This window comes from Mustela erminea, chromosome 8 (genome assembly GCF_009829155.1).
Source record: "Mustela erminea isolate mMusErm1 chromosome 8, mMusErm1.Pri, whole genome shotgun sequence".
In the NCBI taxonomy this organism is placed as follows: Eukaryota; Metazoa; Chordata; class Mammalia; order Carnivora; family Mustelidae; genus Mustela; species Mustela erminea.
The window spans coordinates 38209356-38228027 of record NC_045621.1 but is presented as its reverse complement, the minus strand read 5'-3'; the positions used below and the strand labels follow the sequence as shown (position 1 = coordinate 38228027).

Genomic DNA, 18672 nt, shown 5'->3' with positions numbered 1-18672 from the left:
TAATACAACAGTCATACTTTTTGACCTTTGGTCAAATTGGGCAATTTGGTCAAATGTCTATTTCCTCATCCCAATATAGGGATAACAGAAATTAGCCTGCCTAAGTCCTGAGGATATTGTGATGACAAAGTAAGATCTTATTTGCCAAAGTACTTTAAAATAACACAATATAATCAAGTTACAATGTGGTGGACATCTGTCAAGAACTATACTAAAGTTTGAAAGTTGTGGATCTGAAGCTTTTATTTCTATCTCTAATTACATAGCAGACCAGTCGTCTTTTGAGAATTTTACAATTACAAATGACATTAGTACCAATCAATATATCACTATAGAAATCTAAGATCTTAGTGGTAGTAGGCATGACAGTAGGTATTAAAAAGATACCACCATTTTGCTATTCATTTCTTCCACAACAGCAGTATATAATTACATACATTTATTCGGTAGGACTCAGCCTGTTAAACATGAATTTATAATAATTTCCTGTCTCCTAGTTTCTAAATGCTGAAACGGAGTTCTCAGGATTAACTGGATACAGGTCTTCAAGGTGCTCAGAATAGAATGCATCAGGAAACAGTAGCTTTTAATTCCTGACATTCTGCAGACCAAGGCTTGGCATCCTAATCTTCTTTACCTGACCCACTTCTTAGGACTGAGCTAGAAGATTCCTGAGGTTCTTCTGTATCACTTAATTCTGAATAGTTAGCACTGCTGATCCCTGCAGAAAGAAACAAAATTCCTTAGCAGTCTCAGTCTGTGTCCTAGGAACCAATCTGGCACCAAATTCTTTAAAAGGAAAATTAGAAAAGGAAGTTCATGTAGGAGAAGCAGGAATATTCCTACTACCAGGCTACCTTGTAGCTCCATCTGACTTGTTGGTCAAGGTTGCTCCAGGAACCACCCCCAGGGCTTGGCTGGGGGACAACGTTGCCACGGAAGGCACTCCCTTTTGTCATCAAGTAAAGAATATACTTATATTGCACTTGTACCATTGAACTTTTTGAGGCCTACATGTTGTATCAATTAGTCCAGCCCACCCAGTTCAAAATGTATAATGTGAATCCTTTAAATTACCAACAAATTAATTTTTTTACTTAGGGGATATAACAAAATTTTTTGAACAAAGTTTTTGTAGTAAAGAAAGATATCTGTTACATCAAGATTTTTAATTGTTCTTACATCTTTTCCTCTTGGGTATCCCCCAAAGAGATTTGTTTCCAATATCCACAGGATCTAAAAAGTAAAGGAAAACACAACCAGTAATCTACAACTAAGAGTTGTAAATCTTATGACTACTCATGCTGTAGATATGATTTGGACTAGAAAGACACTATGATGATCATTTCTGTCTCTTCCCATCTAAAGGAGAAAGATCACTACTAAATGGAACAGAGAACCATAATCCTTTGGCCCCAACTGCAAAATCAAAGAAGTTTTGAAAATCCATATTTTTCCAATAGGTTTTCAGCTAACTACTTCGGCAGCAAATCTGGACTTGAGTTGACATGACTCCATGTAAAAACTTTATTTCTCACACTTGGTGTGAAATCACACAATTTGTTGCAGGAATATCAATATAGTATATTTGAGAATGGGATTCTGTCCCAGACCCTGTTGGATTTTTGGTGGTGGCTGGGGGGTAATATATAGGATATAAACCACATGGTCTCTCTATTTTCTGCCTGGCTTCAAATGTTTTGAATAAAATACTATGGATGTTTGCTAAGAGTCCAGCCTGTTTTGTCTCTTCTAGTAACTTTCCATACAAGATGTGTGAAGATCTTTAAATGTTTATGTGCCAGCATTTCCTCACCTGTGGAGTGGAGACAGTAACAGTTATCTGGCTACCTTTAAAGTTGTCATAAACATAAAAGGATATCTTACTAGTGAAGATATTTTCAAATATTGTATAGAACAATGTCATATTGGGGTCAACTGTCAAAAGGTATAAATTAAATTTGATGATCATAACCAGAAGCTTTTCTTTCTGCCAATAATCAGAGTCTATGATCAGAATCTACTGATTTTTGAAAATGTGTGCGACAAAATCAAGCAACAGCAGATACCCATTTTCTCTGCTCTCTAGAAAATCAGAGTGGGCAGGGGTGGAAATCACTACATAATTCAATACTTTGGGGTCAATAAATCTGAGAGCATGTCGTAAAAATGACACTACCATTCAACTAGAGCCATCTTGTTAAACCTGAATTTATAATGATTTCTCTTTTTGCACTTTTCAGAATGGCCAGATGTGATAAATGCAGAGAATAGGATCCTAGGCTGTGGAGTGTGCTCGGAGTTAAATGCCCAGGAAACAAGAACTCTGAACTCAGATTCCTCGTGTCTGGGAGTCCAGTGACGTCAGTACTTACCCTCCTCATCAGTATCACTTCTCAGTACGAAACACGAGGCTCTTGGGGGTCCCTCATCCTCACTGGATTCCAAATACTCAACAAATCTTTTTGCTGTGGAAGAAGCAAGTGTCTCTTGAAAGTCTCAGTTTATGACAAAGGAACCAAGATGGTTAAAAAGCCATGGCAAGAATATCCCCAGGACATCTTGGGAGTCTGGTATCAAAGAAGGCAGATTTCCCACTTGGCTGCTTCCCTAAAGCCCACTTGAAACAGAGTCCCGCACCCCCCCATCTCAAACTTCTTGGAAAGTTTACTTGAGGAAAAAAAAATTAATTCTATTGGGTTTGAGCCCTTGACTTTTTTGGGTTTGCTTGTTACAACCATTAGGCCAACTAATCAATACTAAAGTTAAAATACAAACCACCCTAAATTAAAACAAATTTATATTCTACTTTGAAAGATATAACAAAGAATTAGAATGGATCTTTTGTAGAAAACACTGTTCATTTGTAACCACCAAGAGTTTTTAGTTTCCCTTATCTACTTTCCAAACTCTTTCTTTGGATACAGGCAATTTTCTGAAATCCGTGGGGTCTATAAAGTAAAAGGGAAGAAACAACTATTTGTATGCAACGATCTTAAAAATTCTGTGACAGCTCAATGGGCTTGCAATTATAACAATCCTTTGATGATCATTTTTCTCTCTTTCCTTCAACTGAATCCAGTTCTGATGGCCTTGAATATAATGCTGGGTTCCTGCTTGGCTCTCCTTTGGCTCTCCATGTAAATTTTGGAAAGACTCTTCAACATTACTAGCCACAGTTGTCTTATCTATAAAGCAGGGATAACCTAGTTACCCTATCTCCCTGTTAAGGTTTTTTATGAAAATAAAATGAAGCTTTATTTATAAAAGCCCTTTAAAAAATCACAATGTGAGCCAATAGTTAAGTAATTTGGGTTTAAGAATAGCTGATCAGAAGTCATTCTCCCATCAATAATTAAATAGCACGAATTATTCTTTGAAGGCTTTTTAAAGTTTGGAACTGAAGACAATACTGTCAACAAACAGAGGTGCACCATGCTTACTCTTTTGAATAGAATATAAAGCATATTGGTAGAGAATAGATACATTACTGCAACCCTTTTGCATTAATACATGATAGTGCATAGAAAAAAAGTTTGTCATTTTACCAGCATATTTTTGCTACATTTTCTATACATCAGTCAAATGGGCCCATGCAATTAAACAACAATCTATAGTGCCTTCCTGCCTCCTTCTACTTCCCAACAGGGTGAGAAAAATTAAATGCAGAAAATAGTCCCTAGAAGTTATAGAATCAAGGCACATAGAGCATGCTCAAAACAAGGTTCATCAGAAAAACAGCTCCGGATTTTGACTCCGAGTATTTGTCCTCCAGGGCTGCAATCCTAATGCTCTTACCCAGCGTAATCTGAAGTTGTGAGCAGGTAGCTTCTTGGGAGTCTCCTCTCTCACTTGATTCTAATAAGTCAAGATTATTGGTCACTGCACAAAGGAAGAGGGCTTTTTAAGGGTCTCAGCGTGTGACCCAGAAACTGAAATACTAGCAGGAAATATCCTCATAAGAAAAGCTAGAAAAATCTAGAAAACCCATGCAAATTGTGGTCTGCAACAGTGCCACCCTGGTCTGTCCTTCTAAGCTACCTGCCTTCAAAGGTAGTCCCACTCCATTCCCTGTCCCCAGAGGCAAGGGGCAACTTTGCCCTGTTTGCTCTTCCCATACTATCTCCCTTCTACTTCTTACCCCTTCCACAGTCACTTCACACTTTCTTCATCTCTGCTGTTTCTAACCTTGGAAATCCTTTGTCAACAACCTCTTCTGGTCCCGCCCAACCCAGTGCATTTGCAAGGCTGAGAAATAATCTCTTGTGTCTGCCTGGTAGACATATTTGGGACTGCCTTTTAGAGCAGTTTGCTATACTAAGACAGAAGTTAAAATGTGTACCCTTTAAAACCTGAAGTGAATTTACATTTTACTTTGATGGATCTAGTAAGTAATAAGAATGATGTATCATTTAAAATATTGTTCTTTGGTAACATCAGGACCAGGTAATATTTTTACTTGTTTTTAGGTCTTTTCCAAGTATGTTTTCCTGTTTAGGCATGTTTCTAATAACTTCTGGGTCAAGAAAGTAGAAAGGGGAAAAAAATCACCCATGTGTACACAAAAGATCTGCAGACTTTAGGACCACTCATGCTACCCACAAAACTGAGGAAACATTTTGATAAATTATAAAATCATTTTTAGCTTCAATTTTAAAGAGCAAAAATGCAGAATCCAGGATGCTGTCTTGTCTGTCCCTTTAATTCTCCATGGCACTTTGTAGAAGACCTTTAAACACTGATGTGATTGTGTTTTCTCTACAATGTCTGAGGTACTTAAGAATTTTACAAATTAAAAAGTAAGGTATTATTTGCAAAAGTCCTTGGAAAAGTCATCATCAATGCCATGACTTGCTGAAGAACTTTCAAAAACAATACTTTGGGTTTCAGAGTGCTCTATCTGAATCTTTTTTCTGCTAACACCGGTTAGCTGAATGAGTTGTCTTTTGACACAATTCAGTTTGTGCTCAGATGATGATATGGTCTTCTAATAAAGGAATATTTAGCTTTCTGTTCCCTACAAAAATCACTGTAAAAATCCAATACCATATAAGCATAGAAACTAGCTAGTTAAAAAAAAATGTCATCATTTTGGTAGCCCCTTTCTCCTATATAATCAATACATGGGTGCTTGTATTGAAAAATAGGACCTATCAATTAATAGGCCTCATCTTAAAAAACTATATATACAATGATTTTTTAATCTTCCTGCATTTCCCAAAAAGGGAGAGTAAAATAAATGCAGAGACTGGGATTCCGGGATAAACTGCATCTATCATACAGAATAGGCACAGAATAAGGTGCATCAAACAGTAGATCTTAATTCAGCTTCTTGTAGCCAAAACCTGCTTTCTCACTTACTTACCAGGTCCACTTTCCAGTGTTGACATGGAGTCTTCTGGGGCCTTGTCTTCATCACTGGTTTCTTCCGAGTCACTGCTGATCACTGCACAGAGGAGCAAAGCCCTTTAGCTTCAGGGTGGGGCCAATGAGCCCACATAGCAGGCAATTCAGCAACAGGACCAGTAGGGAAACCTAGAAGCTAAGTTAACTCAAGGCACCCTAGACTGTGCTTGAATGTATCTGACCTGCAGGTTGCTCCAGTCCTAAACTAAAAGTGATGGAATTCATGCACAGAGGGCAGCGTTGCCCACCCCAGCCAACACTCTTCTTCCCCCACCTTCATGTGACCTCCTACCCCTGCCCTCGTGTGACCTCCTACTCTTCCCCCCGCAACCTTTGGGCTCCCTATATCTTTCAGTCACAATTTACTCCACTTTCTTCTTGGCTTTGCCTATTTCCCTGACTTATGCCTCTTTTTCTGGCAGTGGTATCCCACTATAACTCTCTCTGTCTGCATGTGTTTCCTTCTTCATTCCCTCTCATGAATTTCTTGGCTCTTTGAAGTTTTTTTCCTTTTCTTCAACTTCTATCACAATACGTTCTTCTTTCGCTTTAGAAATAGTCTTCCATACGTTAGTACTTAAATCTACTGTTTCTGTCTTTTTCTGATTACTGGGATTTTCTCCTGTGGAGCTCACTGTGTATGATGCTGGTTCCTCCCCTCTTGCCTCCATCCAAGGTCAATTGGGCTGCTTCGATGGACCCTGATGACAAGTCTCAGCTCCTTGCCTGGAACTGGTGACTCAAATTACACACTCTTTCAGTCAGCCTTACCTATTACGTCAGATGCCTGGTTAAGTGTCGAGCTGAAAAATGGTTTTTCCTTCTTTATATCCACCAGATGCACAGAACAGGAATTGACTTGGATTCCATGGTTGGATAGCGGTGAGCCTAGATCAAATTGTAATGAAAGAGGAATTTTCATTTGTCTCCCCAAAGGGAGTACACACTGTTCACTACTATCGATAAGTCCTTCTCCCTGTAAATCCACTGCAGGGGAGAAGCTCTGTCCCTCCATCCCCTTCTTTCATGCTGCTTAACTGTGTCCCTTTCTCTGTGCCTCCCTGGTTTGGGGGTTTTTTGGTTTGTTTTTATTTTCTCTTCTCATCTTTTGATGAATTATTTTTTGCTTTTCTGTTTTAAAGATTTATTTATTTATTTTAGTGTGGGCAGAGGAAGAGAGCATCTCAGGCAAACTCTGTGCTGAGCATGGAGCCCAACGTGGGGCTCTGTCTCACATCCCCGAGATCATGACCTGAGCTGAAACCAAGAGTCAGATGCTTGGTGGGTGACTGAGCCACCCAGGAGCCCCACTTTTTGCTCTTTTAAAAATAAAAATTATATTCTCAGTAAAATGTGCATTGAAAAAAATGGGCAAATCATAAATTTTGAATCATCACAAAGTAAGCATATCTGGGTAACTGTCACTGTGGTCAAGAAATGGAAGATTACGCATACCCTGGGAGCCTCTTAGTGATGCCTCCCACTGATTGTCTCCAGCATGTAGCTCAAGTTAACGACATGCTCATCCCAACTTTTTTTTTTTTTAAGATTTTTATTTATTTACTTGACAGACAAGAGATCACAAGTAGGCAGAGAGGCAGGCAGAGAGAGAGGAGGAAGCAGGCTCCCAGCGGAGCAGAGAGTCCGCAGCAGGGCTGGATCCCAGGACCTTGGGATCATGACCTGAGCCAAAGGCAGAGGCTTTTAACCCACTGAACCACCCAGGCGCCCCTCATCCTGACTTTTAATACTACTTATGATTAATTTTGCCCCTTCCAAAATATACATGTTTGTATACATTGAATTATGTCCCTTCCCTCATTTGTTCTTTCTCTGTCTCTGTCATTTGGTGGGGGCAGGGAGACAATTTGGCTTCCTTTCTCAACATTATGTTTGTGAGAATCATCTGTATTTATTTTGCTTTTTAATTTCTGTATAGTATTCCATTGTGGAAATAACCCATGAAAAAATAAAACCATAAAAAAATTCTTTTTTTGGGGGGGTTATTGGATCTTACTGTTTCAAGATTTTGGCTATTATGAATAATATTGCTTTTCTGTGTGTTTCTTTTCTCTTTTTGAACATAGTGTGCATTTCTATTGGTTTCAGCTGAGGAATGTAATTGTCAAGTCACAAGCTGTGTGTATTTTCAACTTTGGGACTATCTACCAAACCGTATACAGTGCAAAGGCAGAGATATAATTGAGAGAGCTTGACAATTCAAGTAAACAAGCAGAATTTGGTATGGTGGGAATGTGGTGGAAGAGAGTGTCAGGGGGAGATTATGCAACTGTATGGGAGGTACCCTTCAACACTCCACACCAAGTTATGTTGACCTCATGCTGAGGATCACAAGAGGGCACTAGGTTTAAATGGGAAAGCCATATGAACTTCTGCAATGCACTTCTGCAATGCTCATTGAGCTGAAGTATGGAGAACAGATTGAGGGGAGCAAGATAGGAGGGAGGAGGCCAGCAGGAAAGTTCCTCTACTTTGAAGTGAGAAGTGATAGGAATCTGAATTAGCGTAAGCATCCTGGACATGGAGAGAAATGGGCAGGTTGGACATATTTTGAAGTTGGAATTGACAGAAATGGCAAATAAAGTAATGGTTATTTTAATCCACTGAATTTCAAGACTGTTTTTTACACAACAACAGGTAACTAATATAGCTTCTGAATAGAAATGACTTTCAGATCTTTGATTACAAGTCTTCAGGCACCTAAAGGAATGAATCTTGAAGACAGGTCTGGAGCTACACAGGTGTGTATAGGAATCCACAGATCACAGGTGGTGACTGAAGTCATGAAGACATGAGATGCTTGGATAGAGGCCCATTTTTTCTCTGAGAGAGTGAAAGGGTCATTTGGTAATTATAGATACCTTAATGATGTCTTCTCAGTGGTATTAGGAAGAGCCCTCTGTGTCTTTTTTCTGGTGATCATCTTTTCAAATGGAACAATGTTCCATTTTTGTCTTCTCTCTCTTTATTTGGTGCACTCTCTTATCACTTTTTCACTCATGGTCCCTTAACCTATCCTCAACTCATTCCCTTTAGGCCTCCTCCCTATTTTTTCTATTTACTGGTATTAATTTCCTTCTGTCTATTTCTCTATTCATACTCTTTTTCTCAACATTTTTTATCACTATCTCCCAGGATCCAGCAGGTTCTAGGGTGAGGCAAAAGAGGTGCCAAGGGGACAAGAAAATACCAAAAATAAGATTTTCTTTCCATGTGTCCTAGGAGCCTCCTTGCCTCATCCTAGAACTAGCCCTGCTCTCCCCTACCAGATTTTTCAGTTTATCCATTCTCTGTTACATTTCCTACTTTCTCCTACTTGATCTCTGTTCCTTAATTATTAGTATGTCTTTCTGTATGCCTCTTCTATATTGATTTTTGTCTTTCTATTCATTTTTCTCATCTCAAGCATTCCAGTTATCACCAAAGTTCTCCTCCTATGTCACTGTCTCCCTACTCCAAGTCCCTCCAGTTGCCACTTTTTTTTCTAAAAGTCCTTCACCAGAGCTTCTGTACTTGAAAATCTGCAGTATCATGCATGGCTTCCATGTTTCTGTTACAACTTCTGAGAAGCAAGTTGCAACTCATTTATTTTCACCAACTCCACAAAATGGTACTGTTTAGATTCTATGTCAATTTATCTAAAGCCCATGTTGTTCCTGTACTTTGTCATTTGCTGTTCTTTGGTTCACTTTTTAAATATTTTCTCTCTCTGTATTCTCTCCTCAGGGACATGCCCTCATCAAAGAGCTCAGCTCTCTTTCCCCCTTGCATCTCACATGACTTAGAAGTAGCCAGAGGCTGTGCACAAGGCTGTGGGTCTTGGATATTGTTAGGGTCAGGGAGGTGGTTAGTATCAGAGAACAAAGGAAAGCTTTTGCTCTCATAGAAAAACAAAGATAGAATTAGAAAATTGGTAAGATAAGTGATAATTACTTTTTCCATCACAGGGCAATGGGATGGGTGTGTCTTCTCTTGTGTCTCCGTTATTCACTTGGATGGGTTCTTGTTCACAGGACTCTGAGGATAAAAAAGACCACAGCTGAGACCCTGCAGAGCCCTCCCTGTTCTGCCTATTTGCATTTTGTTACACCGCACTTGACTTCTCTTTTCTTCTCATGTTTCTCTTTACAGCTTGTCTGTAATATTTTGTCACCTTAACCTTCACCCCATGAAAGTGCTGGTGCTTCAGTGATTCTGTGATTAAGCTCTCCCTGACTACTTGGAACTTTTCTTTCTGTCTCTCTTCCCTCTTGGGGCACTAACTTTTCACCCTTTGTCTCTTCATTTATTCTTCCTAACTTTTTCCTTTCCTTTCCTTTCCCTTTTTTTTTTCTTTTCTCCTTTTCTCTTATTTTCTTTTTTAATTTAGGAAAACCTAATTTAATAGGCATACATATGGGGAATCCACATGGACATGGGATTCCAAACATCATGAGACAACATGAAGCTTATATGAGCTTGGGAGAGGGATAGGGGCCTGAGGATACATATAGGAGAAAAGTCATTAGCAAGAAAGTCAAAGGAGATGTTTGGAAAAACATGTAACATTGTTCTATTATACAGGTAAGTTCTTTCTTAGGTAAAGAGGAGTCTCTGTTAGTATTTCTCTTCCTGGAATAGGCTCTCCTTTCCAGGATATATTGAGGCAGTTATGGAGAAGGCAGAGCACCTTTCCTGCATCTGCTACATTTTTATTTTAACTCAAAATAATCTTTATGCCTAAATGGCAGCTTGCCCTGGGCCCCAACACTTAATGTATACTGTGAAGTTTTCTTTTTCTTTTTTCTTCAAATTTGGGTATCTTTAAACTTAATATCCACTTTCTTCTGCTGAGGCTGTATGCAAACTGATACTACTATAGCATGTCCTGATTTTCTCTGCCTTGCTCCTTAGCCAGAAACAGTCTTTTTTTCTCTTTAAATTTCTATAGCATGTACCCATGTCTCTCACATATTTCTTATTTTGCTTTGTATTTTATTTGTCTGTGTACTCCTTTAATTTTCTTAGTAGCTTTTGAAGATCTTAAAGTCAGAATACATTTTCAGCCCCTAGCACTGCAACTTTTCTATCAACAAGAAGTATTCCAACACTGAGAAAATTTAAAAGCACCAGGAACATATTTTGTATATTTTCCATTACATGTAGGCAAATATTGCTCTTTCAGTTAAACAGTACAATTTAGTTCATTTAGCATTTTTATCAGCAGGAAAATTGTAGAAGTTGGCAATTCCGATCTCACCCAATACCAGCTTTTAATCCAGTAAAAAATAAGTAGCTTGCAAAAGCTAACACTTCCTAATTTCCTTCCTCCCATCAATATATCAAGCTGCATTTCTTGCCTTCTCTGTATCTGCATGAGCTTCCCTTCTTTGTTAATAGATGTTTCCTTAATTCAGCATGACTCCATTCTTTGCCACCAACAAGACTGCTTAGGCCTCTACAATCAAGCAAACCCAGGCAATCAGTCTTACCTGCTGGCTCAGATTCTTGGGCATATTCCTCATTTGCTTGTTGGACTTCTTGTGCATCATTTTTGTCACTGGTTGTATCTGTTCTGTTTCCATTTATCTGCTCTGCTTCGCAGAGGTTCTCCAAGGGCCCATTTTTGGATGGGGCTGTACCTAAACCATGTTTTAATTCATAGATATTTTATTTGCCCTCTGCATCAATCAGGGTCCAACAAGAAAATACAAATCACTCTAAGGTTTTGCAGCAAAGAGGATTCCATCCAGGGGTTGGTTATACAATTGATATATACATTGAAGTCCAAATAGAAGAATGCAGTGACCAGAAGAATACTTAATAGGACACTGTGGGAGGGACCAAGGGTGTGCTCCGAGGTCAGGGTCACTGGGTGGATAGAAGGTGGCCCATGGGGGGCACCTGCAGCAGGGAGCCTGCTTTCCTTCCTCTCTCTCTGCCTGCTTGTGATCTCTGTCTGTCAAATAAATTAAAAAAAAAAAAAAAAAAAAGAAGGTGGCCCATGGCTGGCCTGCTTGGTGGGAAGTGGCATCATGGATGATATGCAGTCACTGTCAGATTTGTAGACAATGGCAGTGATGGGGAAATATCCAGCTTCTTCCTTTCTCCTGTTCTCTGATACCTTGTTAGTGTCCCATGTCTGCAGCCCAGCAGGAAGCCAGCAACAAAGGGGGCTAGCAAGTAAGTCCACAGGGGCCAGTGGCCAGTGGCCAGCAGAGCAGAACAGGGGAAGGTAAGGAATGAATCCTAGGGCAAACACCCCAGGACTTCCTTATAGAAATTGAGAAGTAAAGAAAGAAATTCTGGGCAATCAGTGATTAAAAACACACACACACCCCTGCAACCACCCTCCTCCTGGCCCCCGCCACCTCTCAGCACATTCCAGAATGGGACAAGAACACAAAGGGTCAGAATACAGTCAACAGGAACAGACCGTGATAAGATGAGGATTGGGGGCACGACGAGGTCAGGCTTTGATAACAGTTTTCACCAGTTCCTAGGGGGAAGAAATTGCAAGTTCATTTCAGAAATTGAAGTATTCTCTGTGCCATTCTCTCCTAATCCCATTTTTTGTAAAGCAAGAATTGAAGATCCCCTCCAGGTAGCCATACAGAGATTATGTGGACTTGACAGATCCCATGCAACCCTTGCAGTCAGACCCCAACTGGCAGAGTAGAGGAATGGGGTCAGCTGCACCCCGGGCTAAAAGGGTCTCAGCCAGACCACCTCACTGCATGCCCAATTCGAAGCACTTGAGTAACTGGTGATGGCTTATCCTGACTCCCATGGCCATAGTGAAACTGCCTTTGTTCCCAGAGCTTTCCCTGACCAGTGGAATTACTCAGGTCCTCCATAGCTCTGCTGACTCATCCCCACCTCCTCTTCCTCTACACCCTCCCTCTACACATCTGTTCCGTCTTTCTCATTGGCCTTTCCTTGAGGACTCCATGTCCAATTCTCCTCTACCTCCTTTCATTCTTGGTATTCTTTTTTCTGTATCTTTCTCTGCATATATTTCCCTTTTGTCTCATGCTTCTGTCTTTTCCATTAGAATACCGGAGTGGCAGTACAGGGTTAAGAATGCAGGCTCTGGGGGCGCCTGGGTGGCTCAGTGGGTTAAGCCGCTGCCTTCGGCTCAGGTCATGATCTCAGGGTCCTGGGATCGAGTCCCGCATCGGGCTCTCTGCTCAGCGGGGAGCCTGCTTCCCTCTCTCTCTCTCTCTGCCTGCCTCTCCGACTACTTGTGATTTCTCTCTGTCAAATCAATAAATAAAATCTTTAAAAAAAAAAAAAAGAATGCAGGCTCTGTCCCAGCCAGAAGGTAGAAACCACCCATCGTTAACTGAAGAATGAATAAGCAACATGTGATGAATATATCATACAAGGGAATGCTCTTCACCAAGAAAAAGGAACGAAGAACCACATTCATGCCACAACATAGATGAACCCTGAAAATACTGAGCTGTGTGAAAGAAGCCAGACATGAAGGGCGTGTTGATATGATTCCATTTACATGTAATGTCTGGAATAGGTAAATCCAAAGAGACAGAAATGAGATGAGTAGTAGCCAGAGGCTAGGCAAGAGGGGCACAGGGAGTGATATGGAGTTCCCTTCTGAGGCGATCAGAATGTTTTGCAACCAGACAGAGGTGGTGGTTGCACAATATTGTGAATGCACCAAATATCATTAATCATACACTTTAAAATGGTTAATTTTATGTTATGTGAATTTTTACTGTGTGTGAATTAACACATACACACACACACACACACACACACACACACAGGCTCTGGGTTCAGAAGGCCTGGGTTCACCCTTGCTCATCTGACCCTAGGCCAACAAAATACACAGCCTCTGGATTTCAATTTCCTTATCTATAAAATGGGCACATAAGCAATGCCAACCTCCAATGGTAGCCTGACCACTAAACCTACAACCATCCCCATAAATGTTCAACCAGTGAGATGTTAATAACACAGCTATTTCCTTTCTTCTCTTTCATTTCCCTCCTTCTCTCTCACTCAAAGTACCCACACCCTCCCTTCAATCTTTTTACCACTTCCTCTTTTCTCTCTCTCTGTGACTGGCTTTCCCCTTGACTCTCTGGGCTCTTGAACAACATCCCCCTGCATTGAAATCAGCCCTTCTGCCATCATTTTATTTTGACCATGGCCCCTTTACAGCTTCACATCAATCTTTTCCTACAGGGACTTTTTAAAATCACAATTACTTCCTCATAGCGAATCTGCTTAAATCTGGTTTACTCTCACACTGAGATTCTGTCCCTTTGTCTTGGTTATAGACCCAACGGTCTCTTGTCATAGCTACTCCTCCAGGATTTGGCCTCTACTTAGACACGTATGCAAACACCCCTCCCTGCCTTTTCCTTGGTCCTTAACACTTCTTCCCTGATTCCCCAAATACACTCAGGACTCAGGGCTGAGTTCCCTTTCTCCTTTTCTTCTTTGCAGATGAGAATCAGTGTTTATCAGGTTACAATCACCTTGTTCAATGCTCAGCTGGGTATTAGGACTGTTGTCCACCTCTTCTTCGTCACTTTCTTGGTAATTAATTTTCTCTTGGATTGCTGAAGACAGGGAGACAGAAGGAGGCAACAGGGATCCCATCAGAGACCAGGAACAACACCTCGAAATTACACAGTTAACAACTCCCAAGCCTCAGGTCACTCAAGCTCAGTGCCTCTGATCCTCCTTGTAAAGCTCCCCCATCATCCCCGGGATAGAAAGGGAACTCCCAGCAAGAAAGTCTATGTTTCCCACACAGAAAGGAGCCACTCCAATGTAAGGAAACATCATGATGCTGTTACTCTTATAAAAGAATTTGTGGATGGGCAGAAAAAGCATATATCAAAGTAAATAATAGAAGTGAAATGTGTTTCTGAACTGTTCAAACTGAAAGGAAGAAATAGCTATTTCCTCTGGGGAAGAGCTAGGCTCTCAGAGAGATCCACAGGTATGAAAGAAAAAGATGCTCTGAAGATGCTGCTAGACAAGAGGAGGGTTGGGGCAGGGAGGGTGAGCGCTTCCCAAAGACACAAAGCAGAGGACACCTGGAGGAACAAGACAGACCTCCCAGGGGCCCAGATGCCAGGAAAAGAGGACGGACACTCTGCAGCTCTGAGCAGGGAGCACAGATAGCTGCACTGGAGGAGCTCTCCACGGGCCTGCCCAAGGCTGGGGAGATCACCAGTCAGGGGAGGAAGGGACACCAGCCAGCACCCCCGCCTGTAGGTGACCCAGCACACATGGAAGGAAGGAAATAAACTAGGAAGCCTGGAGGGAGGTCGGGGGGATGTCTGTGGGGAGTTCAGGGAGGAGGGGACCCCACAGAGTCAGGGAACCTGCTGCTCCAGGGCCCATGGCAGGAGCTCCTCCTGGGGCAGGACCTGCAGGGGTGAGTTGCACGGAACAGTGGGAGCCACGGATGCTTTGTCATCTCAGGACCTGGCCTCACACCCTGGCAAAACCAGGTGGAAGATTCGAGGAGAACAAAGGGAAAGGTGAAGGGGGTCTGTGTGCGTGTAGGCGGTCCCCTGGGGGTTCAGGGGGCTCTGAGCATGGGATGAAGGTGGGACTGAGCAGCAGGAGAGGGTGCTGCACCCCAGGCCACAGCCCTCAGATTCTGGGCTTTGGGTCGCTGATGCACAGCTCCCATGGACAACAATGTGTGGGAGGCAACTGCTGCCATCTCCCAGGGGCAGGTGGGTGGCAACAAGTGTAGGGCACCCCAGCTCAGGGAGCTCCACATACAGGTGGTGTGCACACTGATCCTGGAAAGGGGGGGGGGTCCCTGCAGTCCGTGAAGAGAATCAGAGCCCCTGAGATGTGGGCAGTATAAGTATCCACCATTCCCTCTGTTCCCATGGTCCAGGACATGCTGGTTACCAATATAATATTGACAACTGCCTTTATTCCATTTCAAACTGGACTGACCTGCTGTTGAAATTATTTTGTTTTAATTAGATAGGGTGACTACTGACACAAGTTGACAAACCACATGCTTTATACATGCTTTTTAATTTTTTCCTTGTTTATAAAAACTGTTGATATCCCTTTATTGCCTAATAACCTTTCAATTGCTTAGCTTTATACGGTTCACTTTCTAAAATTTTCTTCAAACTTATCTCTCATGAATCAGCTCCACATTCTGCTTCTCACTCTCTGAGACAAATTGAATTTGTCTATGAGGACACACTAGGTCCTTTCACACTCCATGCTTGATTGCATAGTGCCAACCCTCTTCAGGACACAGTGACATTCTTCTTATGTTTTTATCCCTTATCTGGAGAACTCCACTGGCACCAAACTGTGTTGGAATAAAAAGTTTCCCAGTCAAGTTAAAATATATATATATCTATAAATATAGATATATAAAGAGCATTCTCTTAACTCTTGCAGTTCTTAAAATAAATTAAAATAAAGTTATTTTTAAAATAAAATAAAAATCATGTTTTCCCAGGAAAAAAATTGAGAATTAAGCCTTTAGTTTTGTGATTATTTGAATAATGTTCGTTTCACCCCTTGTGGAGAAAGAGTTAACAGAACCAATTCTCCTTCTTTAAGTGTAAATTTGACCTTGGGTTAACTTTCTGGCTCATTACTTTGGAAACCTGAAGAAGGTGGGTTTTCTTCTACTAGGCCAACATTGGCCTAGTTAATACCTAGTTTAGCCCTAGTTTAGAGTTAAAAATGATTGGTAAATTGCATGTGGATGGGGAGGGACCATCTACAGACTACAAAGCAGGCTTTGGTCTTCCTTCAAAGTGGTGACACTTACAACTTGATTTGTCCCTAGTAGGGCTCCCGAATGTTACAACTATAGCGCTGTTACATGACTGAGCACTGTTGCATGGGCATGGTGCTGCTAAGCCAGAGTGCAGCCTACATCCACAGACACTCGATGGAGTCGTAGTTACCTTGGTGGACCGCTGTGTGGGTCTCCACAAGGAGTCCCACAGAAGAGGAGCAACTGATGCTGCCCTGTGGGGATGCTGGGTTTCCTATCATTTGTCCTTCTGAGTAAATCTGAAGCCACTTTGGCTCTGATTGTCCTGTGAGTCTAAATGCCTAGTTAAGCAGACCTATACTCTAGGTGGTTGTTGTACCATAGTTATTATACCATAGCTTTGAGAAGGTTCACAATTTGTATTTTCTCTACTGTTATATCCCCCTTGCCCCAGCACTGCCTGTGGAACATTGTAGGCGCTCAGTATATATTTGTCCAAAAAAAAAAGTGGCCCTGGGTGTCAAAAGGTAGATAATAACCCAATTACCAAATTCGAAGCTCTTGTAAATGTGATTTAAATTAGGGTATTCTTGCCTGTTGACCTCACTGAACAATGCTTCCAGAAGTGGCAGGTCAAATGTCTTCTCCAGTTCATTGAGAACATTATACGCCACTCTTGGTACAGGGACCAGGTTTCTACAAGAATCTTGACAATCCTTAAAAAAATATTAAATGGAGAAAATATAAATACAGACTTCCAAGTTACAGAAGAGCCCTAGAAAGTGATTTCATGGGTAATGTTTTCCAATTTCCCTGCACATGTATCTTCTCATAAAGTTTTAGAATTTCTATTTATTTGTTTAGATACTACGTGAAACAAGTAAATCCTGCCTCCTTAAAAACATTCCCTTGTGAAACAGATCTCTCTTCACCTTCATCTACATTAAATCACATATAAGTAAGAGCAGTTTTGAAAAATAACAGTGGGTTCAAAGCTAAATGATGTGTAGCCCTTTAGGAATCTGGCCAGATGTTTTAGGAGTAGACTAAGAGCAGCTGTCCTGTTCCAGGGATGACCTTTCCCCTTTCCCCATGACGGACTTGGCCTGGAAGAACTCAAGGAAACCATGTGACAGTTCTCTCCTTTTGTGAATTTGGCCACAGAGAATGTATATTCATACGGCAAAGAGAAGACTTGAATCTCTGTATGTCCAGCAATGCCTATTGATCAAATCAAACCCAAATTCCAAGACTCCAGAAATACCACAAAAAAGAAAAAGAAATAGAAGAAACAAAACAAAAAAGCCCTAAAAACTGAAAACTGCTAGCAAAAGAATAATAATCATCAATTCCCAAATTTCCTAATGGGACATCAATTCCCTGTAGATTTTAATGTTCTCAGATCTAATCACTCAAATTAATGCCCACTGAAATGATATCTGTCAATTATTATTTTATTAAATTAACTCACTTAAATTTTACATAAATTTATTAAAATTACCTTTAATTCTCAGTTTATGCTATATTCTACATGTTCCTACAAGGCATTACATATCTATGGAGCACCTCTGTTTCAGGTTCAGCCCATTTGCTATGCTATTCAGCCCAACTCCAGGGGGCAGCACAAAGCACCTTTCCTTCAGTGAGAAGCAGGATTATCTCTGGTGACAACTGATTCTCCTTTTCCTTTTTACCTTATGGTAACACCTGCAACAATACTTGAAAAAGTTCCCACTCATAGGAGACTCCTCAGTCAGTTAGTTGTGCCTGATGTTTGGGTCCAAGATATCAAAATATAACTCCATTTGGGGCCAGTTTACCAAAGAGTGACATAATAAACATCACTTACATCATACATTTTATTGCTGATGAGTTCACGGTCCCGGAGGCACTCAAAGAAAGGAAATGGCTTTTTTATTGCATTTGAAATCTCCACCTTGTGTCTTTTGAAGTGTTTGAATAGAGTCTCATAGACAAGTCTGTCATCATTGTACTGGTCTTCCGTGGATGTCCTAGGAAGGAAGGATACCATGTGAAAATGGTCACGAAGATTCCAAGATGCTTGTGAGGCTGTAAGATTTATATGAACAATAAGCGGGGCAAAACTAACATATATAAAGTAAATAGGGCTGAGCAGAGACAGAATAAATGGAATTGAAGTAATAAGCAAAGACATGATGAAGAAAGCATGAAGGTTAAGAAAGACTTAAGTGTGGGACCGAGAAAGTCTATTCCAATCTGTGTGGATCAAAGCCATTATAAAGATACCTTCACATACCTGAAATATTTTTGTAATTTAAAAAATTAAATTTAAACAAAATTGAGATGGAGTGAACAAAGGAATGAAAAGCAATGGAATAAACTGTACTCCTTTTAGAAAAAAGGAAAGCAATGGGATAAAAGTTTAACCTTGAAAATACTTAACAACTAAGAGGAAAAAAAAATATCAGAAAGATAAAAATCAGTTCTCCCCCTATAGCTGTTAAGAGAAATGCTATCCTACATTATAAAATTAG

At 40.8% G+C, this 18672-nt stretch overlaps 1 protein-coding gene across 1 annotated transcript in view; it reads right to left on the bottom strand.

Moving 5' to 3' along the window:
* Positions 1-18672, bottom strand: part of SP100 (SP100 nuclear antigen) — a 98881-nt gene that overhangs the window by 51423 nt on the left and 28786 nt on the right. Inside the window, exons 2-13 of the mRNA XM_032354323.1 lie at positions 18006-18168; positions 16704-16872; positions 13914-13997; positions 11843-11905; positions 10899-11048; positions 9361-9444; positions 6178-6294; positions 5366-5446; positions 2376-2468; positions 1183-1236; positions 993-1010; positions 638-742 (exon numbers count right to left, since the gene is read on the bottom strand). Coding sequence (XP_032210214.1) covers positions 638-742; positions 993-1010; positions 1183-1236; positions 2376-2468; positions 5366-5446; positions 6178-6294; positions 9361-9444; positions 10899-11048; positions 11843-11905; positions 13914-13997; positions 16704-16872; positions 18006-18168 — 1181 coding nt within the window. The remainder of the gene's footprint in view (positions 1-637; positions 743-992; positions 1011-1182; positions 1237-2375; positions 2469-5365; positions 5447-6177; positions 6295-9360; positions 9445-10898; positions 11049-11842; positions 11906-13913; positions 13998-16703; positions 16873-18005; positions 18169-18672) is intronic.